The 21793-nt window shown below is 39.5% G+C and overlaps 3 protein-coding genes across 7 annotated transcripts; all 3 read left to right on the top strand.

The window, feature by feature from the left end:
- The first annotated feature begins 87 nt into the window (after positions 1-87).
- Positions 88-21012, top strand: LOC141287945 (protocadherin alpha-C2-like). 5 transcript variants are annotated; one of them, XM_073820062.1, is made up of 3 exons: positions 3124-5615; positions 16549-16585; positions 17907-21012. In XM_073820062.1, exons 1-2 carry the CDS (start codon positions 3213-3215, stop codon positions 16558-16560), a joined length of 2415 nt encoding a protein of 804 aa, XP_073676163.1. In that variant the 5' UTR covers positions 3124-3212; the 3' UTR covers positions 16561-16585; positions 17907-21012. The 5 variants fall into 5 exon arrangements, with proteins under 5 accessions (XP_073676160.1, XP_073676163.1, XP_073676161.1 ...); XM_073820063.1 differs by lacking the exon at positions 3124-5615 and adding an exon at positions 12303-14817; XM_073820059.1 differs by lacking the exons at positions 3124-5615; positions 16549-16585 and adding an exon at positions 88-2641.
- LOC141288948 (protocadherin alpha-C2-like) lies at positions 6259-8759 on the top strand. The gene has a single exon (XM_073821150.1). The coding sequence runs from the start codon at positions 6339-6341 to the stop codon at positions 8757-8759; it is 2421 nt and encodes an 806-aa protein (XP_073677251.1). The 5' UTR covers positions 6259-6338.
- LOC141288949 (protocadherin alpha-C2-like) lies at positions 9431-11949 on the top strand. The gene has a single exon (XM_073821151.1). The coding sequence runs from the start codon at positions 9538-9540 to the stop codon at positions 11947-11949; it is 2412 nt and encodes an 803-aa protein (XP_073677252.1). The 5' UTR covers positions 9431-9537.
- Positions 21013-21793: the final 781 nt, after the last annotated feature.

The following is a 21793-nucleotide window of genomic DNA, read 5'->3' on the forward strand; positions in this document are numbered from 1 at the left end:
CCCTCTCCTCTGTGCGCAAAGAGTCGCTGTTCACCATTAAAACATATCTGGCTATAACATTCGTCGCCATGCCAGTTTATTGTGCAGACAACACTGCAGCCACGCTCACTATACAGACCGTCCTTTCATTTAAGGTTGAACATTTGCTTCGTTTATTCTATTTATTTTACACTGCTAAGTCATTTTTAGACAGGTTACGTTTTAAACCGAGAATAGCACAACGAGCTCAAAAACTATGGATTATATTTTGAGATCCCCGAACCGGATTTTAAGGTACGTTTGGATGTTTTTTCTTCTGTCCGCATCCTTTAAGCCCGTGTCTACGGTAAATCACTATTCTATCCCTGAGGAAATGGAGGAAGGATCCGTGGTTGCAAATCTGGCAGCTGATCTCGGGCTGGATGTTAAAACATTAAACAGACGAAAGATGCGTTTGGACACGATCGCATCTAAAAAATATCTTGACATTAACAAAGAAACTGGAGAGCTGTATATCGTACAGAAGATAGACAGAGAGCATCTGTGCATTTCCAAATTAACCTGCTTTCTGAAGCTAGATGCTACAATTGAAAACCCAATTCGAATGTTTAATATCGAAATAGAAATAACTGATATCAATGATAATGCGCCACATTTTAGGAGAGACACGATGCACTTGGATATATCGGAGTCTACTTCTGCTGGGGAGAGGTTTTCTTTGAACAACGCTTTCGATCCGGATATCGGAAGTAATTCCGTTAAGTCGTATTACTTAAGTGATAGTGCTCATTTCAGCATCGAAATACAAACAGGAAGGGATGGTTCGAAATTTGCTGATTTAATTCTGAAGAAAGCTTTGGACCGTGAGGAGCAAATAGTTCATAATTTGATACTCACTGCTGTGGATGGAGGAATCCCCGCGCGCTCTGGTACGGCTAATATTATTGTGCGCGTTCTGGACACGAATGACAACGCCCCTCAATTTGATAAAGACAGTTATACTATAAATCTAACAGAAAACGCACCTATTGGAAGCCTTGTAGTGAAATTAAACGCCACAGATAAAGACGAGGGCTCAAATTCAGATATGATCTATTCATATAGTTTATACACTTCAGAGAAAACGCAGCAGACCTTCAGTCTGAATCCTGACAATGGAGAAATCAGAGTAAAAGAAATGATTAATTATGAGGATTTCAGGATCTATGATATGGAAATTATAGCAACAGATAAAGGAGCTAATAGTCTGTCTGGAAAGAGTAAAGTAAAGATCTTAATCACAGATATGAATGACAATCATCCTGAAATTTCTATAAAATCATTTACCAGTCCAGTGAAGGAGGATATAGCTGTAAATACAGTAATTGCTGTTGTTAGTGTGAGTGATAAAGACTCAGGAGAAAACGGACAGGTAGATATTTATATTTCTGATGATTTGCCTTTTGCGCTGAAAGAATCGTCTGATAATTATTATGAATTATTAGTTTCAGAACCGTTAGACCGTGAAAAGGTTCCAGAATATGACGTCACTATTACCGTGACTGACAGGGGCAACCCGCCGTTATCTGATAATGAAACTATAACTTTAGAGCTGCTGGACGTTAACGACAATGTTCCTCAGTTCCCACAGACATTCTACACAATACCTGTTATGGAGAATAACGCGCCTGGAGCTTTACTGAGCTCTTTAACTGCCTTAGATCCAGATCTCCATGAAAATCAGTATCTAGTTTATTTTATCATAGAAAAGGAAATAGTGAACACCTCCATGTCCATGCTGTTCTCCATTAACCCAGAGAACGGTAATCTTTACGCGCTAAAGACGTTTGACTATGAGATAGAGAAGGAGTTTCTTTTCCACATCGAGGCCAGAGACTCAGGCGTTCCTCCACTCAGCAGTAACGTGACCGTTCACATCATTATCATGGATCAGAACGACAACACACCGCTTATAGTGTCTCCATGGCGCGCGCACGGCTCCGTGGTGGAGGAAAAGATCCCGAGATCCACCGATAAAGGAACTCTGATATCCAAAGTCATCGCCATAGACTCTGATTCAGTGCACAACTCTCGAATCACATACCAGTTTCTCCACAACACTGACGCTACATTATTCAGCTTGGATCAATACAATGGAGAGATACGGACCATGAGAATGTTCAGTTACAGAGACTCGCGCCACCAGCAGCTGGTTGTGATCGCCAAGGACAACGGAGAGCCCGCGCTCTCTGCTACAGTCACCATTAAACTGTCCACGGTGGAGACCGCCCTTAAAACCTATGCTGATATGACTGAGGTGCCTTTGGGATATGACATCTTCTCCGATTTAAACCTGTATCTGGTGATCGGACTGGGCTCTGTTTCGTTTCTTTTACTCATCACTATATTGGTCACCATCGTGCTGAAGTGTCAGAAATCGAAGCCCAGCAAAGCGGCTCCTCCGTGCAGGAACAGTGTGATCAGCGAGAGGAACTCAACCATCGCCGATTCCACTCTGGTCTCCAATGATGCCTACTGGTACAGTTTATTTCTAGCAGAGACAAGGAAAGGAAAGCTGGTGGTCAGACAGCCTGTGCCAAAGGGAGCGAGATACATCGTGTCCAGTTTACCAAGAAGCACAGGACTGACCGAGACCAGCGACTCAGCTGCATCTACTTTACAGGTAAGAAAATCCACCTCAATAATCAAAGATTTACATGACGTTTGACGCACAATTTCTAAGCGAAGAATCATTTCGTGCGCCTTGATATGATGAGTGACATCAGTGTTTAACAATATTAGAAAAAAGGCATTCGTACTCTTAGAGTTGTATTATTTTAATTTCCGCGTATTTTTCCATATTTTGCAACACCCGTTTATTGTTTGTCCTTATGTGTGCTATTTTGAACCCTCACATTTTCTGTATTTGAGCTCAGCAACAAAGAGCACTGGATTGTTAGGGTTGGAGCGCTGGACAGCAGAGAAAAATATAAATTACGCGGAAAATAGCAGAATACTTATTTTTAGCAAGTTTTTTTTTCTCATCTTATTGTGTATGTTCATGCTAAACTCACTAAGCGTCGCTGTCCTCTAAGAAAACGCTTTTGGTCATATCCTCAGTCGCCATGACATATTTCTTATATGAGGAAAGCGCACAAAGGATCGGGCCATGATAAGAGCTTCGCTGTGTGTCCTGTTCGTTTTTCTGACCATTTCATGATCGCAAGGAATACACATATCTCAAACGCTGCAAAATGGAAGAATGCGCAAAATCACAGTTTTGGAGGTATGTAACGACCCTTCTGATTTTATCCAGTATTTTGGACACAGCGCCCGCTGTGACACATTACTCCATCCCAGAAGAAATGGAGGATGGCTCTGTTGTCGCTAATTTGGCGTCAGATTTGGGACTGGATGTAAAAACACTGAGCAAAAGACAAATGCGTCTCGATATTAGATCTAACAAAAAATATCTGGATGTCAACAAAGAGACAGGAGAGCTCTACATATTAGAAAACATAGACAGAGAATATCTTTGTTCATCTAAAACAGCGACATGTTTTATCAAAATGGAAGTGACACTCGAGAACCCAGTTCGAATGTTTAACATTGAAATTGAAATTGTAGATATCAACGATAATGCTCCCCACTTTTGGAGGGATACGATCCGTTTGGATATATCAGAATCTACAGCAGCCGGAGAGAGATTCTCGCTCAGTAATGCTGTGGATCCTGATATTGGCTCGAATTCTATTAAAACGTATTATTTGAGTGAGAGCGAACATTTTGATATTGAAATACAATCTGGAAGGGACGGGTCAAAATTTGCTGATTTAATTCTTAAAAAGCCTTTAGACAGAGAAAAACAGGCTTCACATAATTTGATACTCACTGCTGTGGATGGAGGAGTCCCCGCGCGCTCTGGCACGGCTAGCATTATTGTGCGCGTTTTGGACACAAATGACAACGCCCCTCAATTCGATAAAGACAGTTATACTATAAATCTAACGGAAAACGCACCTGTTGGAAGTCTTGTGGTGAAATTAAACGCTACAGATAAAGATGAAGGCTCAAATTCAAATATTCTTTACTCGTATAGTTTATACACTTCAGAGAAAACACAGCAGACATTCAGTCTGAATCCTGACAATGGAGAAATCAGAGTAAAAGAAATGATTAATTATGAGGATTTCAGGATCTATGATATGGAAATTATAGCAACAGATAAAGGCTCTAATAGTCTTTCTGGGAAGTGTAAAGTAAAGATTTTAATCACAGATATGAATGACAATCATCCTGAAATTTCCATAAAATCATTCACAAGTCCAGTGAAGGAGGATACAGCTCTAAATACAGTAATTGCAGTTGTTAGTGTGAGTGATAAAGACTCAGGAGAAAATGGAGAGGTAGATATTCATATTTCTGATGATTTACCTTTTGCACTCAAGGAATCATCTGAAAATTATTATGAATTATTCGTTTCAGAACCGTTAGACCGTGAAAAAGTTCCAGAATATGACATCACTATCACCGTGACTGACAGGGGCAACCCGCCGTTATCTGATAACGAAACCATAACTTTAGAGCTGCTGGACGTTAACGACAATGTTCCTCAGTTCCCACAGACATTCTACAGGATACCTGTTATGGAGAATAACGCACCAGGAGCTTTACTGAGCTCTTTAACTGCCTTAGATCCAGATCTCCATGAAAATCAGTATCTAGTTTATTTTATCATAGAAAAGGAAATAGTGAACACCTCTATGTCCATGCTGTTCTCCATTAACCCAGAGAACGGGAATCTTTACGCGCTAAAGACGTTTGATTATGAGATAGAGAAGGAGTTTCTTTTTCACATTGAGGCCAGAGACTCAGGCGTTCCTCCACTCAGCAGTAACGTGACCGTTCACATTATTATCATGGATCAGAACGACAACACGCCGCTTATAGTGTCTCCATGGCGCGCGCATGGCTCTGTGGTGGAGGAAAAGATCCCGAGATCCACCGATAAAGGAACTCTGATATCCAAAGTCATCGCCATAGACTCTGATTCAGTGCACAACTCTCGAATCACGTACCAGTTTCTCCACAACACTGACGCTACATTATTCAGCTTGGATCAATACAATGGAGAGATCCGGACCATGAGAATGTTCAGTTACAGAGACTCGCGCCACCAGCAGCTGGTTGTGATCGCCAAGGACAACGGAGAGCCCGCGCTCTCTGCTACAGTCACCATCAAACTGTCCACGGTTGAGACCGCACTTAAAACCTATGCTGATATGACTGAGGTGCCTTTGGGTTATGACATCTTCTCCGATTTAAACCTGTATCTGGTGATCGGACTGGGCTCTGTTTCATTTCTTTTACTCATTACTATATTGGTCACCATCGTGCTGAAGTGTCAGAAAACCAAGCCCAGCAAAGCGGCTCCTCTGTGCAGGAACAGTGTGATCAGTGAGAGGAACTCAACCATCGCTGATTCCACTCTGGTCTCCAATGATGCCTACTGGTACAGTTTATTTCTAGCAGAGACGAGGAAAGGAAAGCTGGTGGTCAGACAGCCTGTGCCAAAGGGAGCGAGATACATCGTGTCCAGTTTACCGAGGAGCACAGGACTGACCGAGACCAGCGACTCAGCTGCATCTACACTACAGGTAAGACAATGCAAGTCAATAATCAAAGAAAGATTTACATAACGTTTTACACACACTTTCCTTACAGATTGTAAGAAAAGAGGTTGTGCTTGCTCCCTTTCCTAATATAGCAACTCGGTGTTCCCAGGTTGAGAATATATGAGATATTTTTTCCCTCATATTTTAATTAGTTTAATTTCTTCTCAGTTATATATATATATATATATATATATATATATATATATATATATATATATATATGAGAATATATGAGATATTTTTTCTCTCATATTTTAATTAGTTTAATTTCTTCTCAGTTATATATATATATATATATATATATATATATATATATATATAATTTCTTTTCGTTTTTAAACAACTTTTGTTTTTGTTCTTTGCACTTGTTATTTTGAGGGTGTTCATCTATTAGCAAATATTTCGTTGGCATCGAGTAAAACAAAACAAAACAACAACAACAACATAAATAGTGCGTAAAATAGAAGAATACCTATTCTAAGGGAGACTATTCTCCTCTTTTTGTGTATGTTCAGGCCAAACTCACTGAGCGTCGCTGTTCTCTTAGAAAACGCTTTTGGTCAAAATATCATTCGCCATGACAGATTTCCTATAGAAGAAAAGAGCACAAAGAGAGCGCCATGACAAGAGCTTCGCTGTGTGTTCCATTTGTTTCTCAACTAATTTCATGATCGTAAGGAATAAGAATATCTCAAACGTGGTAGAATGGAGGGATATGTAAAGTCACAGTTTTGGAGGTATGTAACGGTTCTCATGTGTTTTTCCGCTGTTTTGGACACGGCATACGCTGTTACGCACTATTCTATTCCCGAAGAAATGGAGGAAGGATCTGTTGTCGCTAATTTGGCGTCAGATTTGGGGCTGGATGTGAAAACCCTAAGCAGACGAAAAATGCGGCTCGACATTATATCTAACAAAAAATATCTGGATATCAATAAAGAGACAGGAGAGCTCTATATATTAGAAAAGATGGACCGAGAATTCCTCTGCAGTGTTAAAACGTCAACATGTTTTATCAAAATGGAAGTGATACTCGAGAATCCTGTTCGAATATTTAACATTGAAATTGAAATTGTGGACATTAACGATAATGTTCCCCAGTTTCGAAGAGATACGATCCATTTGGATATATCAGAATCTACAGCAGCCGGGGAGAGATTTTCGCTCAGTAATGCGGTGGATCCCGATATTGGCTCGAATTCGATTAAAACTTATTATTTGAGTGAAAATGATCATTTTGGCATTGAAATCCAAACAGGGAGGGATGGGTCAAAATTTGCTGATTTAATTCTTAAAAAGCCTTTAGACAGAGAAAAACAAGCTTCACATAATCTGATACTCACTGCTGTGGATGGAGGAGTCCCTGCGCGCTCCGGCACTGCTAGCATTATTGTGCGCGTTCTGGACACGAATGACAACGCCCCTCAATTCGATAAAGACAGTTATACTATAAATCTAACAGAAAATGCACATATTGGAAGCCTTGTGGTGAAATTAAACGCCACAGATAAAGACGAGGGTTCAAATTCAGATATTCTTTACTCGTATAGTTTATACACTTCAGAGAAAACGCAGCAGACATTCAGTCTGAACCTTGACAATGGAGAAATCAGAGTAAAAGAAATGATTAATTATGAGGATTTCAGGATCTATGATATGGAAATTATAGCAACAGATAAAGGAGCTAATAGTCTTTCTGGAAAGTGTAAAGTCAAGATTTTAATTACAGATATGAATGACAACCATCCTGAAATTTCTATAAAATCATTTACCAGTCCAGTTAAAGAGGATGTACCTGTAAATACAGTAATTGCAGTTGTTAGTGTGAGTGATAAAGACTCAGGAGAAAATGGAGAGGTAGATATTCATATTTCAGATTATTTACCTTTTGCACTCAAAGAATCATCTGATAATTATTATGAATTATTAGTTTCAGAACCGTTAGACCGTGAAAAAGTTCCAGAATATGACATCACTATTACCGTGACTGACAGGGGCAACCCGCCGTTATCTGATAATGAAACTATAACTTTAGAGCTGCTGGACGTTAACGACAATGTTCCTCAGTTTCCACAGACATTCTACAGGATACCTGTTTTGGAGAATAACGCCCCTGGTGCTTTACTGAGCTCTTTAACTGCCTTAGATCCAGATCTCCATGAAAATCAGTATCTAGTTTACTTTATCATAGACAAGGAAATAGTGAACACCTCCATGTCCATGCTGTTCTCCATTAACCCAGAGAACGGTAACCTTTACGCGCTAAAGACGTTTGACTATGAGATAGAGAAGGAGTTCCTTTTCCACATCGAGGCCAGAGACTCAGGTGTTCCTCCACTCAGCAGTAACGTGACCGTTCACATTATTATCATGGATCAGAACGACAACACGCCGCTTATAGTGTCTCCATGGCGCGCACACGGCTCGGTGGTGGAGGAAAAGATCCCGAGATCCACCGATAAAGGAACTCTGATAGCCAAAGTCATCGCCATAGATTCTGATTCAGTGCACAACTCTCGAATCACGTACCAGTTTCTCCACAACACTGACGCTACATTATTCAGCTTGGATCAATACAACGGAGAGATCCGGACCATGAGAATGTTCAGTTACAGAGACTCGCGCCACCAGCAGCTGGTTGTGATCGCCAAGGACAACGGAGAGCCTGCGCTCTCTGCAACAGTCACCATCAAACTGTCCACGGTGGAGACCGCCCTTAAAACCTATGCTGATATGACTGAGGTGCCTTTGGGATATGACATATTCTCTGATTTAAACCTGTATCTGGTGATCGGACTGGGCTCCGTTTCATTTCTTTTACTCATCACTATATTGGTCACCATCGTGCTGAAGTGTCAGAAAACGAAGCCCAGCAAAGCGACTCCTTTGTGCAGGAACAGTGTGATCAGCGAGAGGAACTCAACCATCGCGGATTCCACTCTGGTCTCCAACGATGCCTACTGGTACAGTTTATTTCTAGCAGAGACGCGGAAAGGAAAGCTGGTGGTCAGACAGCCTGTGCCAAAGGGAGCGAGATACATCGTGTCCAGTTTACCAAGAAGCACAGGACTGACTGAGACCAGCGACTCAGCTGCATCTACTCTACAGGTAAGTACTGCCACATAGTGATTAAAAAAAAAAAAACACTTAAGCAATGGATGTTCAACTTTGTGCATGCCTATTTGCTTTTATTTCGCTTGTACTTTGCCAATAAATCTGCTCAGGAGCAAGCAATGGATGTTTAACTTTGCGCATGCGTATTTTCTTTTATTTCGCTTGTACTTTGCCAATAAATATGCTCAGGCATAAATTTTAGACATCAGTGAAGTTATTTACTGTTCATAGATAATTTACCCGCATTCGACCTCTAAATGTTTCTCGCGTTCAATTAGGAGGATTGTAACCTGCGTTGATCACATGTGACAATATGGATTCTTATTGGCAGGCTGTTTAGTAAATTACTCAACTTGCACTTGCCATTTGCTTTTGTTTGCATATAGTGTTTGCATATAGTATATGGAAAACTTCATTATATGTATTCTTTTTTTGTGTTATTATTATTTTATTTGAAGGTTTTTGATTCATAACACAACCAACGTAACAATGTTTTAAACTACTTTTCTAATTTGACTCTTTACACTGCACTCCTCGCTCCTGTACGCATAGAGTCGCTGTCCACCAAGAAAATACTTTTCTAGTCATACTGTCTTTGTCGCCATTGCTGATTCTTCATCTGTGGGCAACATTGCAGTCTTTCTTTCAGGCAGGACTATACGCTCTTTCATATATTGGTCCAGTTGTATTTTCTTACATGTCATTGCGCGAGTTATTTTCTTGAACCATATCCACATTTTGGAACTATTTGGACTTGCTTTCTGTGTGCAATTTCGGGAATATCAAAACAATGGAACCGAAAGCACGGCTTTGGTTGAGGTACGTCTCGATTTTCGTATTCCTTGGGGCTGTATTTCAGACAGCATCTGCTGTTACTCACTACACAATTCCAGAGGAAATGGACGAAGGGTCTGTGGTTGCAAATTTGGTGTCTGATTTGGGATTGGATTTGAAAAGCCTTAGTAAACGTAAAATACGTTTGGATGTTGTAGCTAATAAGAAGTATCTTGACGTTAACAAAGATACTGGGGAGCTGTACATTTTAGAAAGGATTGACAGAGAGAATTTGTGCCCAATTAAATCGGTCACAACTTGTCTGCTGAAGGTGGATGCCACATTAGAGAATCCTATTCGAATGTTTAATATTGAACTTGAAATAATGGACATAAATGATAATGCTCCACGTTTCCGACGAGATACAATGCATTTAGACATATCCGAGGCAACAGCAATAGGGGAGAGGTTTTCTCTTACTAATGCTGTAGACCCTGATACAGGCTCAAATTCCGTAAAGACATACTATCTCAGTGAAAGCGACCATTTTAGTATTGAGATTCAGACTGGACGAGACGGATCTAAGTTTGCTGACTTGATACTGAAAAAGTCATTAGACAGAGAAAAACAAGCTTCACATTATCTGATACTCACTGCTGTGGATGGAGGAGTACCCGCGCGCTCTGGCACTGCTAGCATTATTGTTCGCGTTCTGGACACGAATGACAACGCCCCTCAATTCGATAAAGAAAGTTATACTATAAATCTAACAGAAAACGCACCTATCGGAAGCCTTGTAGTGAAATTAAACGCTACAGATAAAGATGAAGGAACGAATTCCGATATATTTTACTCTTTTAGTCTATATACGTCAGAGAAAACACAACAGACATTCAGTCTGAATCCTGACAATGGTGAAATCAGAGTAAAAGAAATTATTAATTACGAGGATTTCAGGATCTATGATATGGAAATTATAGCAACAGATAAAGGCTCTAATAGTTTGTCTGGAAAGTGTAAAGTAAAGATTTTAGTCACAGATATGAATGACAATCATCCTGAAATTTCCATAAAATCATTCTCAAGTCCAATTAAAGAGGATGTACCTGTAAATACAGTAATTGCAGTTGTTAGTGTGAGTGATAAAGACTCAGGAGAAAATGGAGAGGTAGATATTCATATTTCTGATATTTTACCTTTTGCGCTGAAAGAATCATCTGATAATTATTATGAATTATTAGTTTCAGAACCGTTAGACCGTGAAAAAGTTCCAGAATATGACATCACTATCACCGTGACTGACAGGGGCAACCCGCCGTTATCTGATAATGAAACTATAACTTTAGAGCTGCTGGACGTTAACGACAATGTTCCTCAGTTTCCACAGACATTCTGCAAGATACCTGTTATGGAGAATAACGCGCCTGGAGCTTTACTGAGCTCTTTAACCGCCTTAGACCCAGATCTCCATGAAAATCAGTATCTAGTTTATTTTATCATAGAAAAGGAAATAGTGAACATCTCCATGTCCATGCTGTTCTCTATTAACCCAGAGAACGGTAATCTTTACGCGCTAAAGACGTTTGACTATGAGATAGAGAAGGAGTTCCTTTTCCACATCGAGGCCAGAGACTCAGGTGTTCCTCCACTCAGCAGTAACGTGACCGTTCACATTATTATCATGGATCAGAACGACAACACGCCGCTTATAGTGTCTCCATGGCGCGCGCACGGCTCCGTAGTGGAGGAAAAGATCCCAAGATCCACGGATAAAGGAACTCTGATAGCCAAAGTCATCGCCATAGACTCTGATTCAGTGCACAACTCTCGAATCACGTACCAGTTTCTCCACAACACTGACGCTACATTATTCAGCTTGGATCAATACAACGGAGAGGTCCGGACAATGAGAATGTTCAGTTACAGAGACTCGCGCCACCAGCAGCTGGTTGTGATCGCCAAGGACAACGGAGAGCCCGCGCTCTCTGCTACAGTCACCATCAAACTGTCCACGGTGGAGACTGCGCTTAAAACCTATGCTGACATGACTGAGGTGCCTTTGGGATATGACATCTTCTCCGATTTAAACCTGTATCTGGTGATCGGACTGGGCTCTGTTTCTTTTCTTTTACTCATCACTATATTGGTCACCATCGTGCTGAAGTGTCAGAAAGCGAAGCCCAGCAAAGCGGCTCCTCTGTGCAGGAACAGTGTGATCAGTGAGAGGAACTCAACCATCGCGGATTCCACTCTGGTCTCCAATGATGCCTACTGGTACAGTTTATTTCTAGCAGAGACGAGGAAAGGAAAGCTGGTGGTCAGACAGCCTGTGCCAAAGGGAACGAGATACATCGTGTCCAGTTTACCAAGAAGCACAGGACTGACCGAGACCAGCGACTCAGCTGCATCTACTCTACAGGTAACCTGAACTGCATAAATACATTTATATTTGAAGTTCAGTTTTTTTTTTAAGTAACTTAGTGCTCTGTTATTTCACTCCCATTTTATTTTCGTACTCATAGTTGACACATTTGTGCTCTGATCATGGAAATTAGTTGAGTTATGAATGTAGTTTTGACATCATTTATTTATTTTTTTGTGGCATTTCTTTAAAACATACGCAGTGTGTCGCTGTGCCCCAACAAAACGGACGATTTCTGATTTATTTATTAATTTTGTAGTCGCCATGACAGTTCATGCTCACCAGCGAGTCATTATAAAAAGCGTGCTGGGATGCCAGTGCTTCTGCTGCCTTTCTGCTTTGAATAACAAGGTGACACTTTTGTAGAACGCAAGTAGACGCTAAGTTAATATTGGAATCTGTTGAATGTCTTACATTTGCGATCATCATTGTTAAGGACAACTGTGTTTTGGGCTCGCAAAGACAACACGCCGCACTAACAGAATGGATGAGCAGCCTGCAATGAAGTACGTCGCAACATTGTTTCTGCTTTGTGCACTGGTTTACACGGCGTCTTCTGTCACCCATTATTCAATTCCGGAGGAGATGGAGGTAGGCTCTGTGGTTGCTAATTTGGCTGCAGATTTAGGAATCGATGTGCAAACGTTAGGAAGACGAAAAATTAGGTTAGATATCATTGCAAATAAGAAATACTTGGATGTGAACAAAGGCACTGGTGATTTGGCTATTTTGGAGCGCATTGATAGAGAATATCTCTGCACATCTAAAACAGTTTGTTATTTAAAAATGGAAGTCATACTTGAGAACCCAGTTCGTATATTCAACATTGAATTAGAAATAATGGATATTAACGACAATGCGCCTTACTTTCGCAGGGATACGATTAATCTGGACGTCTCTGAGTCAACTGCTGTTGGCGAGAGATTTTCTCTAAGTAATGCGGTTGACCCTGATATTGGTTCAAATTCCATTAAAAGTTATCATTTGAGTGAGAGTGCAAACTTTGATATTGAAATACAGACAGGGAGGGATGGTTCAAAATTTGCTGATTTAATATTGAAAAAAGCTTTAGATCGTGAGGAGCAGGCCATTCATAATCTGATACTCACTGCTGTGGATGGAGGAGTCCCCGCGCGCTCTGGCACGGCTAGCATTATTGTGCGCGTTCTGGACACGAATGACAACGCCCCTCAATTCGATAAAGACAGTTATACTATAAATCTAACAGAAAACTCACCTATCGGAAGCCTTGTAGTGAAACTAAACGCTACTGACAGAGACGAAGGCTCAAATTCAGATATCACTTATTCTTTTAGTCTGTATACATCTGAGAAAACACAGACAGCATTTGAATTAAAGCCTGACAGTGGTGAAATCAGAGTAAAAGAGATGATTAATTATGAGGATTTCAGAATCTATGATATGGAAATTATAGCAACAGATAAAGGAGTTAATAGTCTGTCTGGAAAGTGTAAAGTTAAGATTTTAATCACAGATATGAATGACAACCATCCTGAAATTTCTATAAAGTCATTTACCAGTCCAGTTAAAGAGGATGTACCAGTAAATACAGTAATTGCAGTTGTTAGTGTGAGTGACAAAGACTCAGGAGAAAATGGACAGGTAGATGTTCATATTTCTGATGATTTACCTTTTGCACTTAAAGAATCATCTGATAATTATTATGAATTATTAGTTTCAGAACCGTTAGACCGTGAAAAAGTTCCAGAATATGACATCACTATTACCGTGACTGACAGGGGCAACCCGCCGTTATCTGATAATGAAACTATAACTTTAGAGCTGCTGGACGTTAACGACAATGTTCCTCAGTTCCCACAGACATTCTACAGGATACCTGTTATGGAGAATAACGCGCCTGGAGCTTTACTGAGCTCTTTAACTGCCTTAGATCCAGATCTCCATGAAAATCAGTATCTAGTTTATTTTATCATTGAAAAGGAAATAGTGAACACCTCCATGTCCATGCTGTTCTCCATTAACCCAGAGAATGGCAACCTTTACGCGCTAAAGACGTTTGACTATGAGATAGAGAAGGAGTTCCTTTTCCACATCGAGGCTAGAGACTCAGGTGTTCCTCCACTCAGCAGTAACGTGACCGTTCACATTATTATCATGGATCAGAACGACAACACTCCGCTTATAGTGTCTCCATGGCGCGCGCACGGCTCCGTAGTAGAGGAAAAGATCCCGAGATCCACGGATAAAGGAACTCTGATAGCCAAAGTCATCGCCATAGACTCTGATTCAGTGCGCAACTCTCGAATCACGTACCAGTTTCTCCATAACACTGACACTACATTATTCAGCTTGGATCAATACAACGGAGAGATCCGGACCATGAGGATGTTCAGTTACAGAGACTCGCGCCACCAGCAGCTGGTTGTGATCGCCAAGGACAACGGAGAGCCTGCGCTCTCTGCAACAGTCACCATCAAACTGTCCACGGTGGAGACCGCGCTTAAAACCTATGCTGATATGACTGAGGTGCCTTTGGGATATGACATCTTCTCCGATTTAAACTTGTATCTGGTGATCGGACTGGGCTCTGTTTCTTTTCTTTTACTCATCACTATATTGGTCACCATCGTGCTGAAGTGTCAGAAAACGAAGCCCAGCAAAGCGGCTCCTCTGTGCAGGAACAGTGTGATCAGTGAGAGGAACTCGACCATCGCGGATTCCACGCTGGTCTCCAACGATGCCTACTGGTACAGTTTATTTCTAGCAGAGACGAGGAAAGGAAAGCTGGTGGTCAGACAGCCTGTGCCAAAGGGAGCGAGATACATCGTGTCCAGTTTACCAAGAAGCACAGGACTGACCGAGACCAGCGACTCAGCTGCATCTACTCTACAGGTAGGCATATATAGCGTCAACAGGTGAACTAGTTTTTCGATGAAGCCAAACAACAGTGTATACTGTTTGACTTCTCAACCTATAGCCAAACACTTTTTAAGCCCACACTACTCTCTCTGAGAAGCTTATTTGTAGCTTCTGCCTTTCAAGTGCACATTCACATCTTATTTTTCAACTTCCCATCTTGTATGGAGTTGCTGAAGTTCATACATTTGCTTTTCTTTGCATCACTTCCAAAATAAAGTGTTTCAGTTGTTTTTAGCACATCTCTTGCACTCTAAGAGTTTGTATGTGTATTTTTTCTCTTTTTCTTTAAAAAAAATTCAGCTGGACTTAATCCAGTACTGTTCTTTTTAGACTTAATTTTCTTAACACACTTAATTTTCTTGTCTTAAAAGCTCACATACACTTAAATAATGACTGAAGTGAACATTCCCTTCTTGTAAAAGTTTACATGTGTTTTTGCTGTGTTTGTACTGATTCTACAATTCTACAGCCACATATATTGTTGATCTTACCTGTTCTACATATACTCTCAGCTTCCCTGTGGCTGAGCCAGCTACCACAGTAAAAGAGATTGTTTGTTTGTGTGTGTGTGTGTGTATATGTATAAAATGGAAATTTGTGATGTGTTGCTTTTCTCTCAGAGCAGGTTGACCTACTTTCCTGATCTGCTGTTGCCATTTCACCTGCAGTTCTGATGTTCACAAACCCATGCTGTGTTAAATTTGTGCTTAAATCTAGTATATTTTTTTTTATATTTGGCTCATGTTCTCAAGTTTTTTTTTTTTTTTTTTTTTTTTTTTTACAAACATAAAAAAAGCTAACTACAAGAATATTTGGATAGTTAAGTCACACATTGGCATTTGCTACTTGGTTTGCATGAGTTTTATTAAATAAATTAACAAAATATTATTATTATTTTTTTATATATTTTAAAGTGTGGCCTAAGTATCCAAAAACACTGTTGCCCGGTTTCATAGACAGGGTTTAGCCTAAGCCAGGATTAGGCCATAGTTCAATTAGGACATTTAAGTAATTTTTAAAAACGTGCCTTAGAAAAAAAACAAAAAAAAAAAAACAAAAAAAAAAAACATTACTGGTGGCATGTTGAGATAAGACAAAGCATTTTTTTTTTTGAAAAATATGGATAAATAATATTTACTGAACATGACAAATTTTAATTCAAGCTATTTTTAAATATGCATCAAGCTTTGTTTATTTGTATGATTATGATTATTCTTCTTTAGGATTTCTTTAACTTTGGTTAGAGTGTTACCTGAAGGACAGGTAAGTCATTCAAAGACAGAATGAGAAAGTCTTTAACATCTCCTTTTATTTCTCTGGAGTCTTTTTTTCATGTAAACAATGCATCTTAATCTGTCGCTCCTGTCATTCTCTCATTCTTAAAGCTTCTTAGTGAATTGCATAACGTAGTTTGTTTTGCTTAATTTGTTATACTTTAACATTTTTCACATTGTGTCACAGGTACCGGGAGTCCCTGATAATTCAGACAACAGAGGACAACAAAACAATTGATCTGTTTTTTCTTGATTTGATTTGTTAATTAAGTGTAGATCTTTTAAAACATGCTACATGATATAGATCAGTAAACATCAGTGTGGATTGAGGTTTTGTTGACAGAAAAGTGTTCAGTGAAATTCATCAAAATGATTGTGCTGAAAGCTAAATATTGAAACGTATGTCTCTGTTTTTGTTTCCGTTTTAAAGTACTCAAAATGAACGAGGTCCCTTCCCCCCGCTGGAGGTATGCAGCCCTGACTTCACCATTCTCTCGATATCTGGAGCGCCTGATCCCAGGGCCCATTGACCTTTACTGAAATATATGTGACTCTCTGTGTTTCTCTTTGTGGTTGGTGGTTTTTGTCAGTGGAGTTTGCCTTGTCCTGTTGTAGGAGGAGCCAAGGAGCCAATTTATACAACTGAATTCAAATCAGTTTTGTTCAGTTTAGATGCAGATAAATGATTCAACAGGTCAACACCAACACTCAGTTTGACATTTCACTTGGTCTTCTGAGCTTTGTAGATTTACAGGCTGCTAGATTTAAACTTTGCAGTCTTTATGAACACAATGTGTGCGTTTTTTCCCACTTGTGTAACTCAAAGCTGAAATCCTTAAATCTGCTGTTTTTTTTCTTCACTAGAAATTGTTATGCAGCCTCACAAACACAACCTTTTGTAGATACCTGTGACCAGCAGAAATGCTAATGATAACTCTGATTCTCTGTGGTTTGATTGACAATGGCTGGGGGTGAAAATGTCGCTCATATGCCAAAATGCATTCCTTAATTGGTTAAAGAAAGAAATATAAAAATAAGAATATAATTTACTCACCCTCATGTCTTTCCAAATTTGGAAGAATGTTTATGCTGCTCTTTTAATCTAAAAATGAAAGTGACAAGCAATGAAGGCTGTCAAGTAACAGATTCTTGTCTTTAAATTTTCTTGACAGCATTTGTTTTTGTGCACTTTCATAGTTAAAAAAGCACTCTTTTTGTGTACCACAGACAAAAAAGACAAAGTTTTGAAATGACAGATGGGTTAGTAAATGGCAGAATTAATTTCCTTTAAACCTTGATTAAGATGAGTGTTTTTTAGCAAATATGGCTCTAGTGCATGACGTGGGTTTTAGTGATATATGTACTGACTTTTCATCTACTAAACATCATTATGAGCTCCTCAGCCTGTTTGTTGGATGGTTTGTCTACCTGTGTGTTTGAATGGTTGGTGAATTGACTGGTGGATTCCAATTTCACATACTGGTTCTGTTGAGTTTCTCTTCACAAATGAATCAGAGTGATGCAAAGCGAATTACAACCACTCAGTTTTCAGCTCGTTGCCCTTCCATCACCCCAACCACCCTCACCTGGTATCTGAGCATGGTTCTCATTGATCAACCCACCCTCCGTCACCTGTCAATCAAACCAAGGTTCCACCTTCCGTTTTGCCTGAAGCCTTTAAGTGACAGGCCTTGGTTGCATGAGATGTGTTCAGATTCTGGCCTCTCACTAAGCGTATAATGTCTAAAGTCTAGCTTCTTACATCCTGTTTTTCTTTCTCATTAACAGGCATCCACTACCACCAGCAGCAGTTCCACCTGAGGATCCTTCCAACCGGAGCAACGTATGAAAAACGTTCCATCAACCTGCATGTCTGTCCACCTGTGTTCATCATATTTACCTGCACCATCTTACAAAGATGAAACCAACCCTGAATGATGCTTACATCTTCACATCAGTGTTCGGAGAGTTTGTCCTCAATTTTCCCTGCAAGCTTGTGGTTGATCTGACCAGAGGAATGACGAAGATCTTTTGCCTATGATACTGAGAGATACTCTTACACTTGACCGGTCAGGATTGGACTTGGACTGGATCTGTGAGCACACACACGCACACACGCATACACGTACACACACACACACACACACACAAACACATATCTTCAAACAGCACAGCTCAAGTCTTTATCAAAAAAACTTTTCTGCAAAACCAGTATGCTTGTGTTTGCATGGTTAAAGCTCCATGTTAGATCTTCGTTATATTAAGTGACTGGTAAAGACACTGGGAAGGGAAATGATTAACAGAATATTCTCACATAAACTGACCTGGACACTGAATTGCAAAATAATCCTGTGCTTAATCAGTAGTTTTGTCTTAATTTTCGGTAAACGTATTTAAACATGCTTGTAATAAGATTAATTTACCTCATAAGCAAACATTTTAAAATGTAAACCTCACTTAAGTATATAAATCAAGTCATTCTATCTTAAATACTTGTGTGAATGTATCTGTTTTCAAGCATGTCTAGATATTTTTACTAAAAATACAGAGATGCTAATGACAAATGGGATTTTTTTTTTTTTTTTTTTTGCAATGTGAATGATATTAAACAAGCACAAAGAGGATTAAAGGATGCAGCCATGTTGAGAGATGAAGTTTGGAGCTTTTGCTAGACTGAGTTTGGACACTGAAAGCTTCTCTTTCCCTGCAGCGGATGTATAAAGCCTTTCTTATGTGTTTTCTTGGATCTCATAAAGACTTCTATCAGAATAATGCAAGTATTATCCAGCGTATTCAGAAGAGTGCTGTATAGTCTTTGCTCTTCTCTGTAGTGTTGTAGTATGTCTGTGTTGCAGTTTGTGACTGTATTTTTGAGTTTCAGTATGTAAAGAATCAAGTTGAATCTAAGCAGTGATTTGACACAGAAAGAGTATCATTGTAGTTATGATCTCTTCTAATATGATTATAGGGGTAGTGATAGCAATGATTGCTTCCTTTGTGGTGTCTGGTGACATTCATGCATGCACAAATGCAGACACAGCACAGTGATGCCATAGTGCAGACATTTGAAGGTCACAGTGGTTTCTCAGACGAGTATAGGAGCCATTCCAGTCTCAGATCAAAACTTACTGATTTCTAATAGATACTGTTAATCCACCTTTTTATCCTATATAAAAACATCACACTATTTCAGAGATAAACGCATAAAGATTTCATCCTGAGATCTTTCAAATAAGGCCAAATGTTAAAAAGCACTCAAAGTGGTGGATGACTTTTACTTGCTTTAAAACAAGAAAAGATGAGGACTGCTAATGTTTACTTATCAGCTGTGTAATTATTACCTAATATTATGAAATGTGTTTAATATTTATGGAGATACTTTAGAAAAAGACAATTTAGCAAAAAAGGTGCAAATGCATTGCATTGTGCATTTGAAATGCACTAGCCAATTTTTTTTTTCTTTTTTCATTTTTTACATTTTAATTTTTAATGCCTGGTGTTAAAAATATAAACTTTCATATTGCTGCTTTTTTATTGTTGATATTTTGTATTCGCTGGCTATATCAGTTGTGCAGTATATGGACATCAATATTTTATTTCAGTGAACAATATGGTATTGTTGTTTTTCTGATAGTTCTCAGCCTTTCTGCAATGTCATTTCTGGTAAAAAAAAAAGAATTTCTTCCTGAGGGTATGGCAGCTTTCCCAGGCAGGTCAAGAGGTCAGGGTGTAATGGGGTCAGTTCAGTGACCGTCAAAGTGATGCACCATTACAAAACACATCTGCCAAATTCTCATTTCATATTCTGTTTTAGAGAAACAAATGCTGGATGTTTACATGTGGTATTTTAAACAGGATGTAATAATTTTAAGGCCTCTTAACTAGCTGTCTCAGAGGATTGGCTAATGCAGAGTGTTGTAAAATAATGATTTGAGAAAAAGAGTTGCATTTTAATAGACTGACAGAATATTAAAGTGTTTTTTCTGTGATTTAATATGTCTGTCAGTTTGAGTAGCTGTAAGTAGGTCGCTCCTCTCTCACTGCACAGAAAAGTGGCTAGAATTCATTTACCCAAAAGCCTAATTTTGTGGTATAAAAATGGACTGCCTATATACAGCACTGCCCTGTCTTATGCCCTCTAGTTTCTTCTTCATTCCCCCTCTGTCCAATGAAGCTTTATGTAGTTTAGCAAACTGTTTTTCGAATTCATTTTCTACCAGCATTTGTGCTCTAAAAGCAAACAAAAAATGTTCCTAAAGCTGAACACAGCTATGATCTGCCTTGGAGAAACTCACCAGACCCTCTTTGCTCATGAGTATCTACTGATGTATTTGTACTGCATATTTACAATAGATAAAAAATTCATTGAAACTAATGTGATTTCTGTCATTCTCCATGCAATCCAGAAGTATGTAATGTAATGGGACATTGCATTTGTAATGTGTTTTTAGCTTTTAAATGACTTACCAAGTAGCCAAATTGAACACATGCACTGGAGTAAAAACATAAATAAATAAAAACATGTTTGTACAGTATACCCTTATGATTATCTTATAAGCAGGGGAAGAGAAAGACACCATGTTTATGAGGATGACTTGGCTGACTTCTGATCATCAGTGATAGAATCAAAGTTACCTATTGTGAAATATGAATCTACTTTGTCTGCATGATTTTGATCTGTATGGGGTGGTAGGTGAGTGTGCTTTTGTTTAGGTGGATAAAGATTAGGTCATCACTTCAGATGATCAGTGCATTGAAGAAAATCTGACCACATTTCATATCAACGTTTTGATTTAGATGTAAAACTCATTATAAAACCACACTTGGATTATCATCACAAACTCGTTTCTTCTGTTAATTCTGACAAATGGTAAATAAAAATAATAAAGCATTATCCACTGCCCTGGCTGGCTTTCTGCCTGGTTCTGGTTCTGTGATGTGGGTCAGAACAAATATAACCGCTCTTTGCTTGTCTTTTCCTCCTGACCCAGATTTCTCTCTGCCTGCCTTACAGCACAGAGAGACTGCAGCACCATTAAAAACTGCTGCAGCAGACACACACTCACACACGCACATAGTTTTCACACACACATCTTTGTCCTCAGCATTTTGCCTTGAAGGTCCACACACACAAATATCTCTGTAGCCAGGCCTTTTCTAAACCACAATTCAGCTAACTGTCACCATCAAAACAACCATGCTTTCCTGAAGCACTGCAGAGAAAAAGGCCTCAATCTGAGAAATCCAGCTGACTGCTGGTTTCTAGGCAACGGGAGCCTGTCTCTATAGCGACAGACTGGAACGTGGGTTAAAGAAGAGGACATAATCATTTTATAAGGATTGATGAAAATGTAAAACCTGTTAAATTTATAAATAACAAAGCTACAGTATTGTTACTGAGATTTCTTCCTTATGGTCTTCCCACACCCCTCCCTTCATTCACGCTTTCCTCTGGAGACCGCAATGTTCAGCACCACAGACAGCGACTCGCCTATCCAAATGTCCGTTGCCACGGTAACGGACTGCGGGCGGGGAGGGGGTGCATGATGCTGCAGCCTGTAATCTGATGCACAGACGAGAAGCTCATCTTGCCAGATCCGGGGATCTCGTATAGCTGTGCAGACTATGTCAATCAAACACACTGTATAACACAGAAATCTATATTAATCATAGAC

This window comes from Garra rufa, chromosome 16 (genome assembly GCF_049309525.1).
Source record: "Garra rufa chromosome 16, GarRuf1.0, whole genome shotgun sequence".
Lineage (NCBI taxonomy): Eukaryota > Metazoa > Chordata > Actinopteri > Cypriniformes > Cyprinidae > Garra > Garra rufa.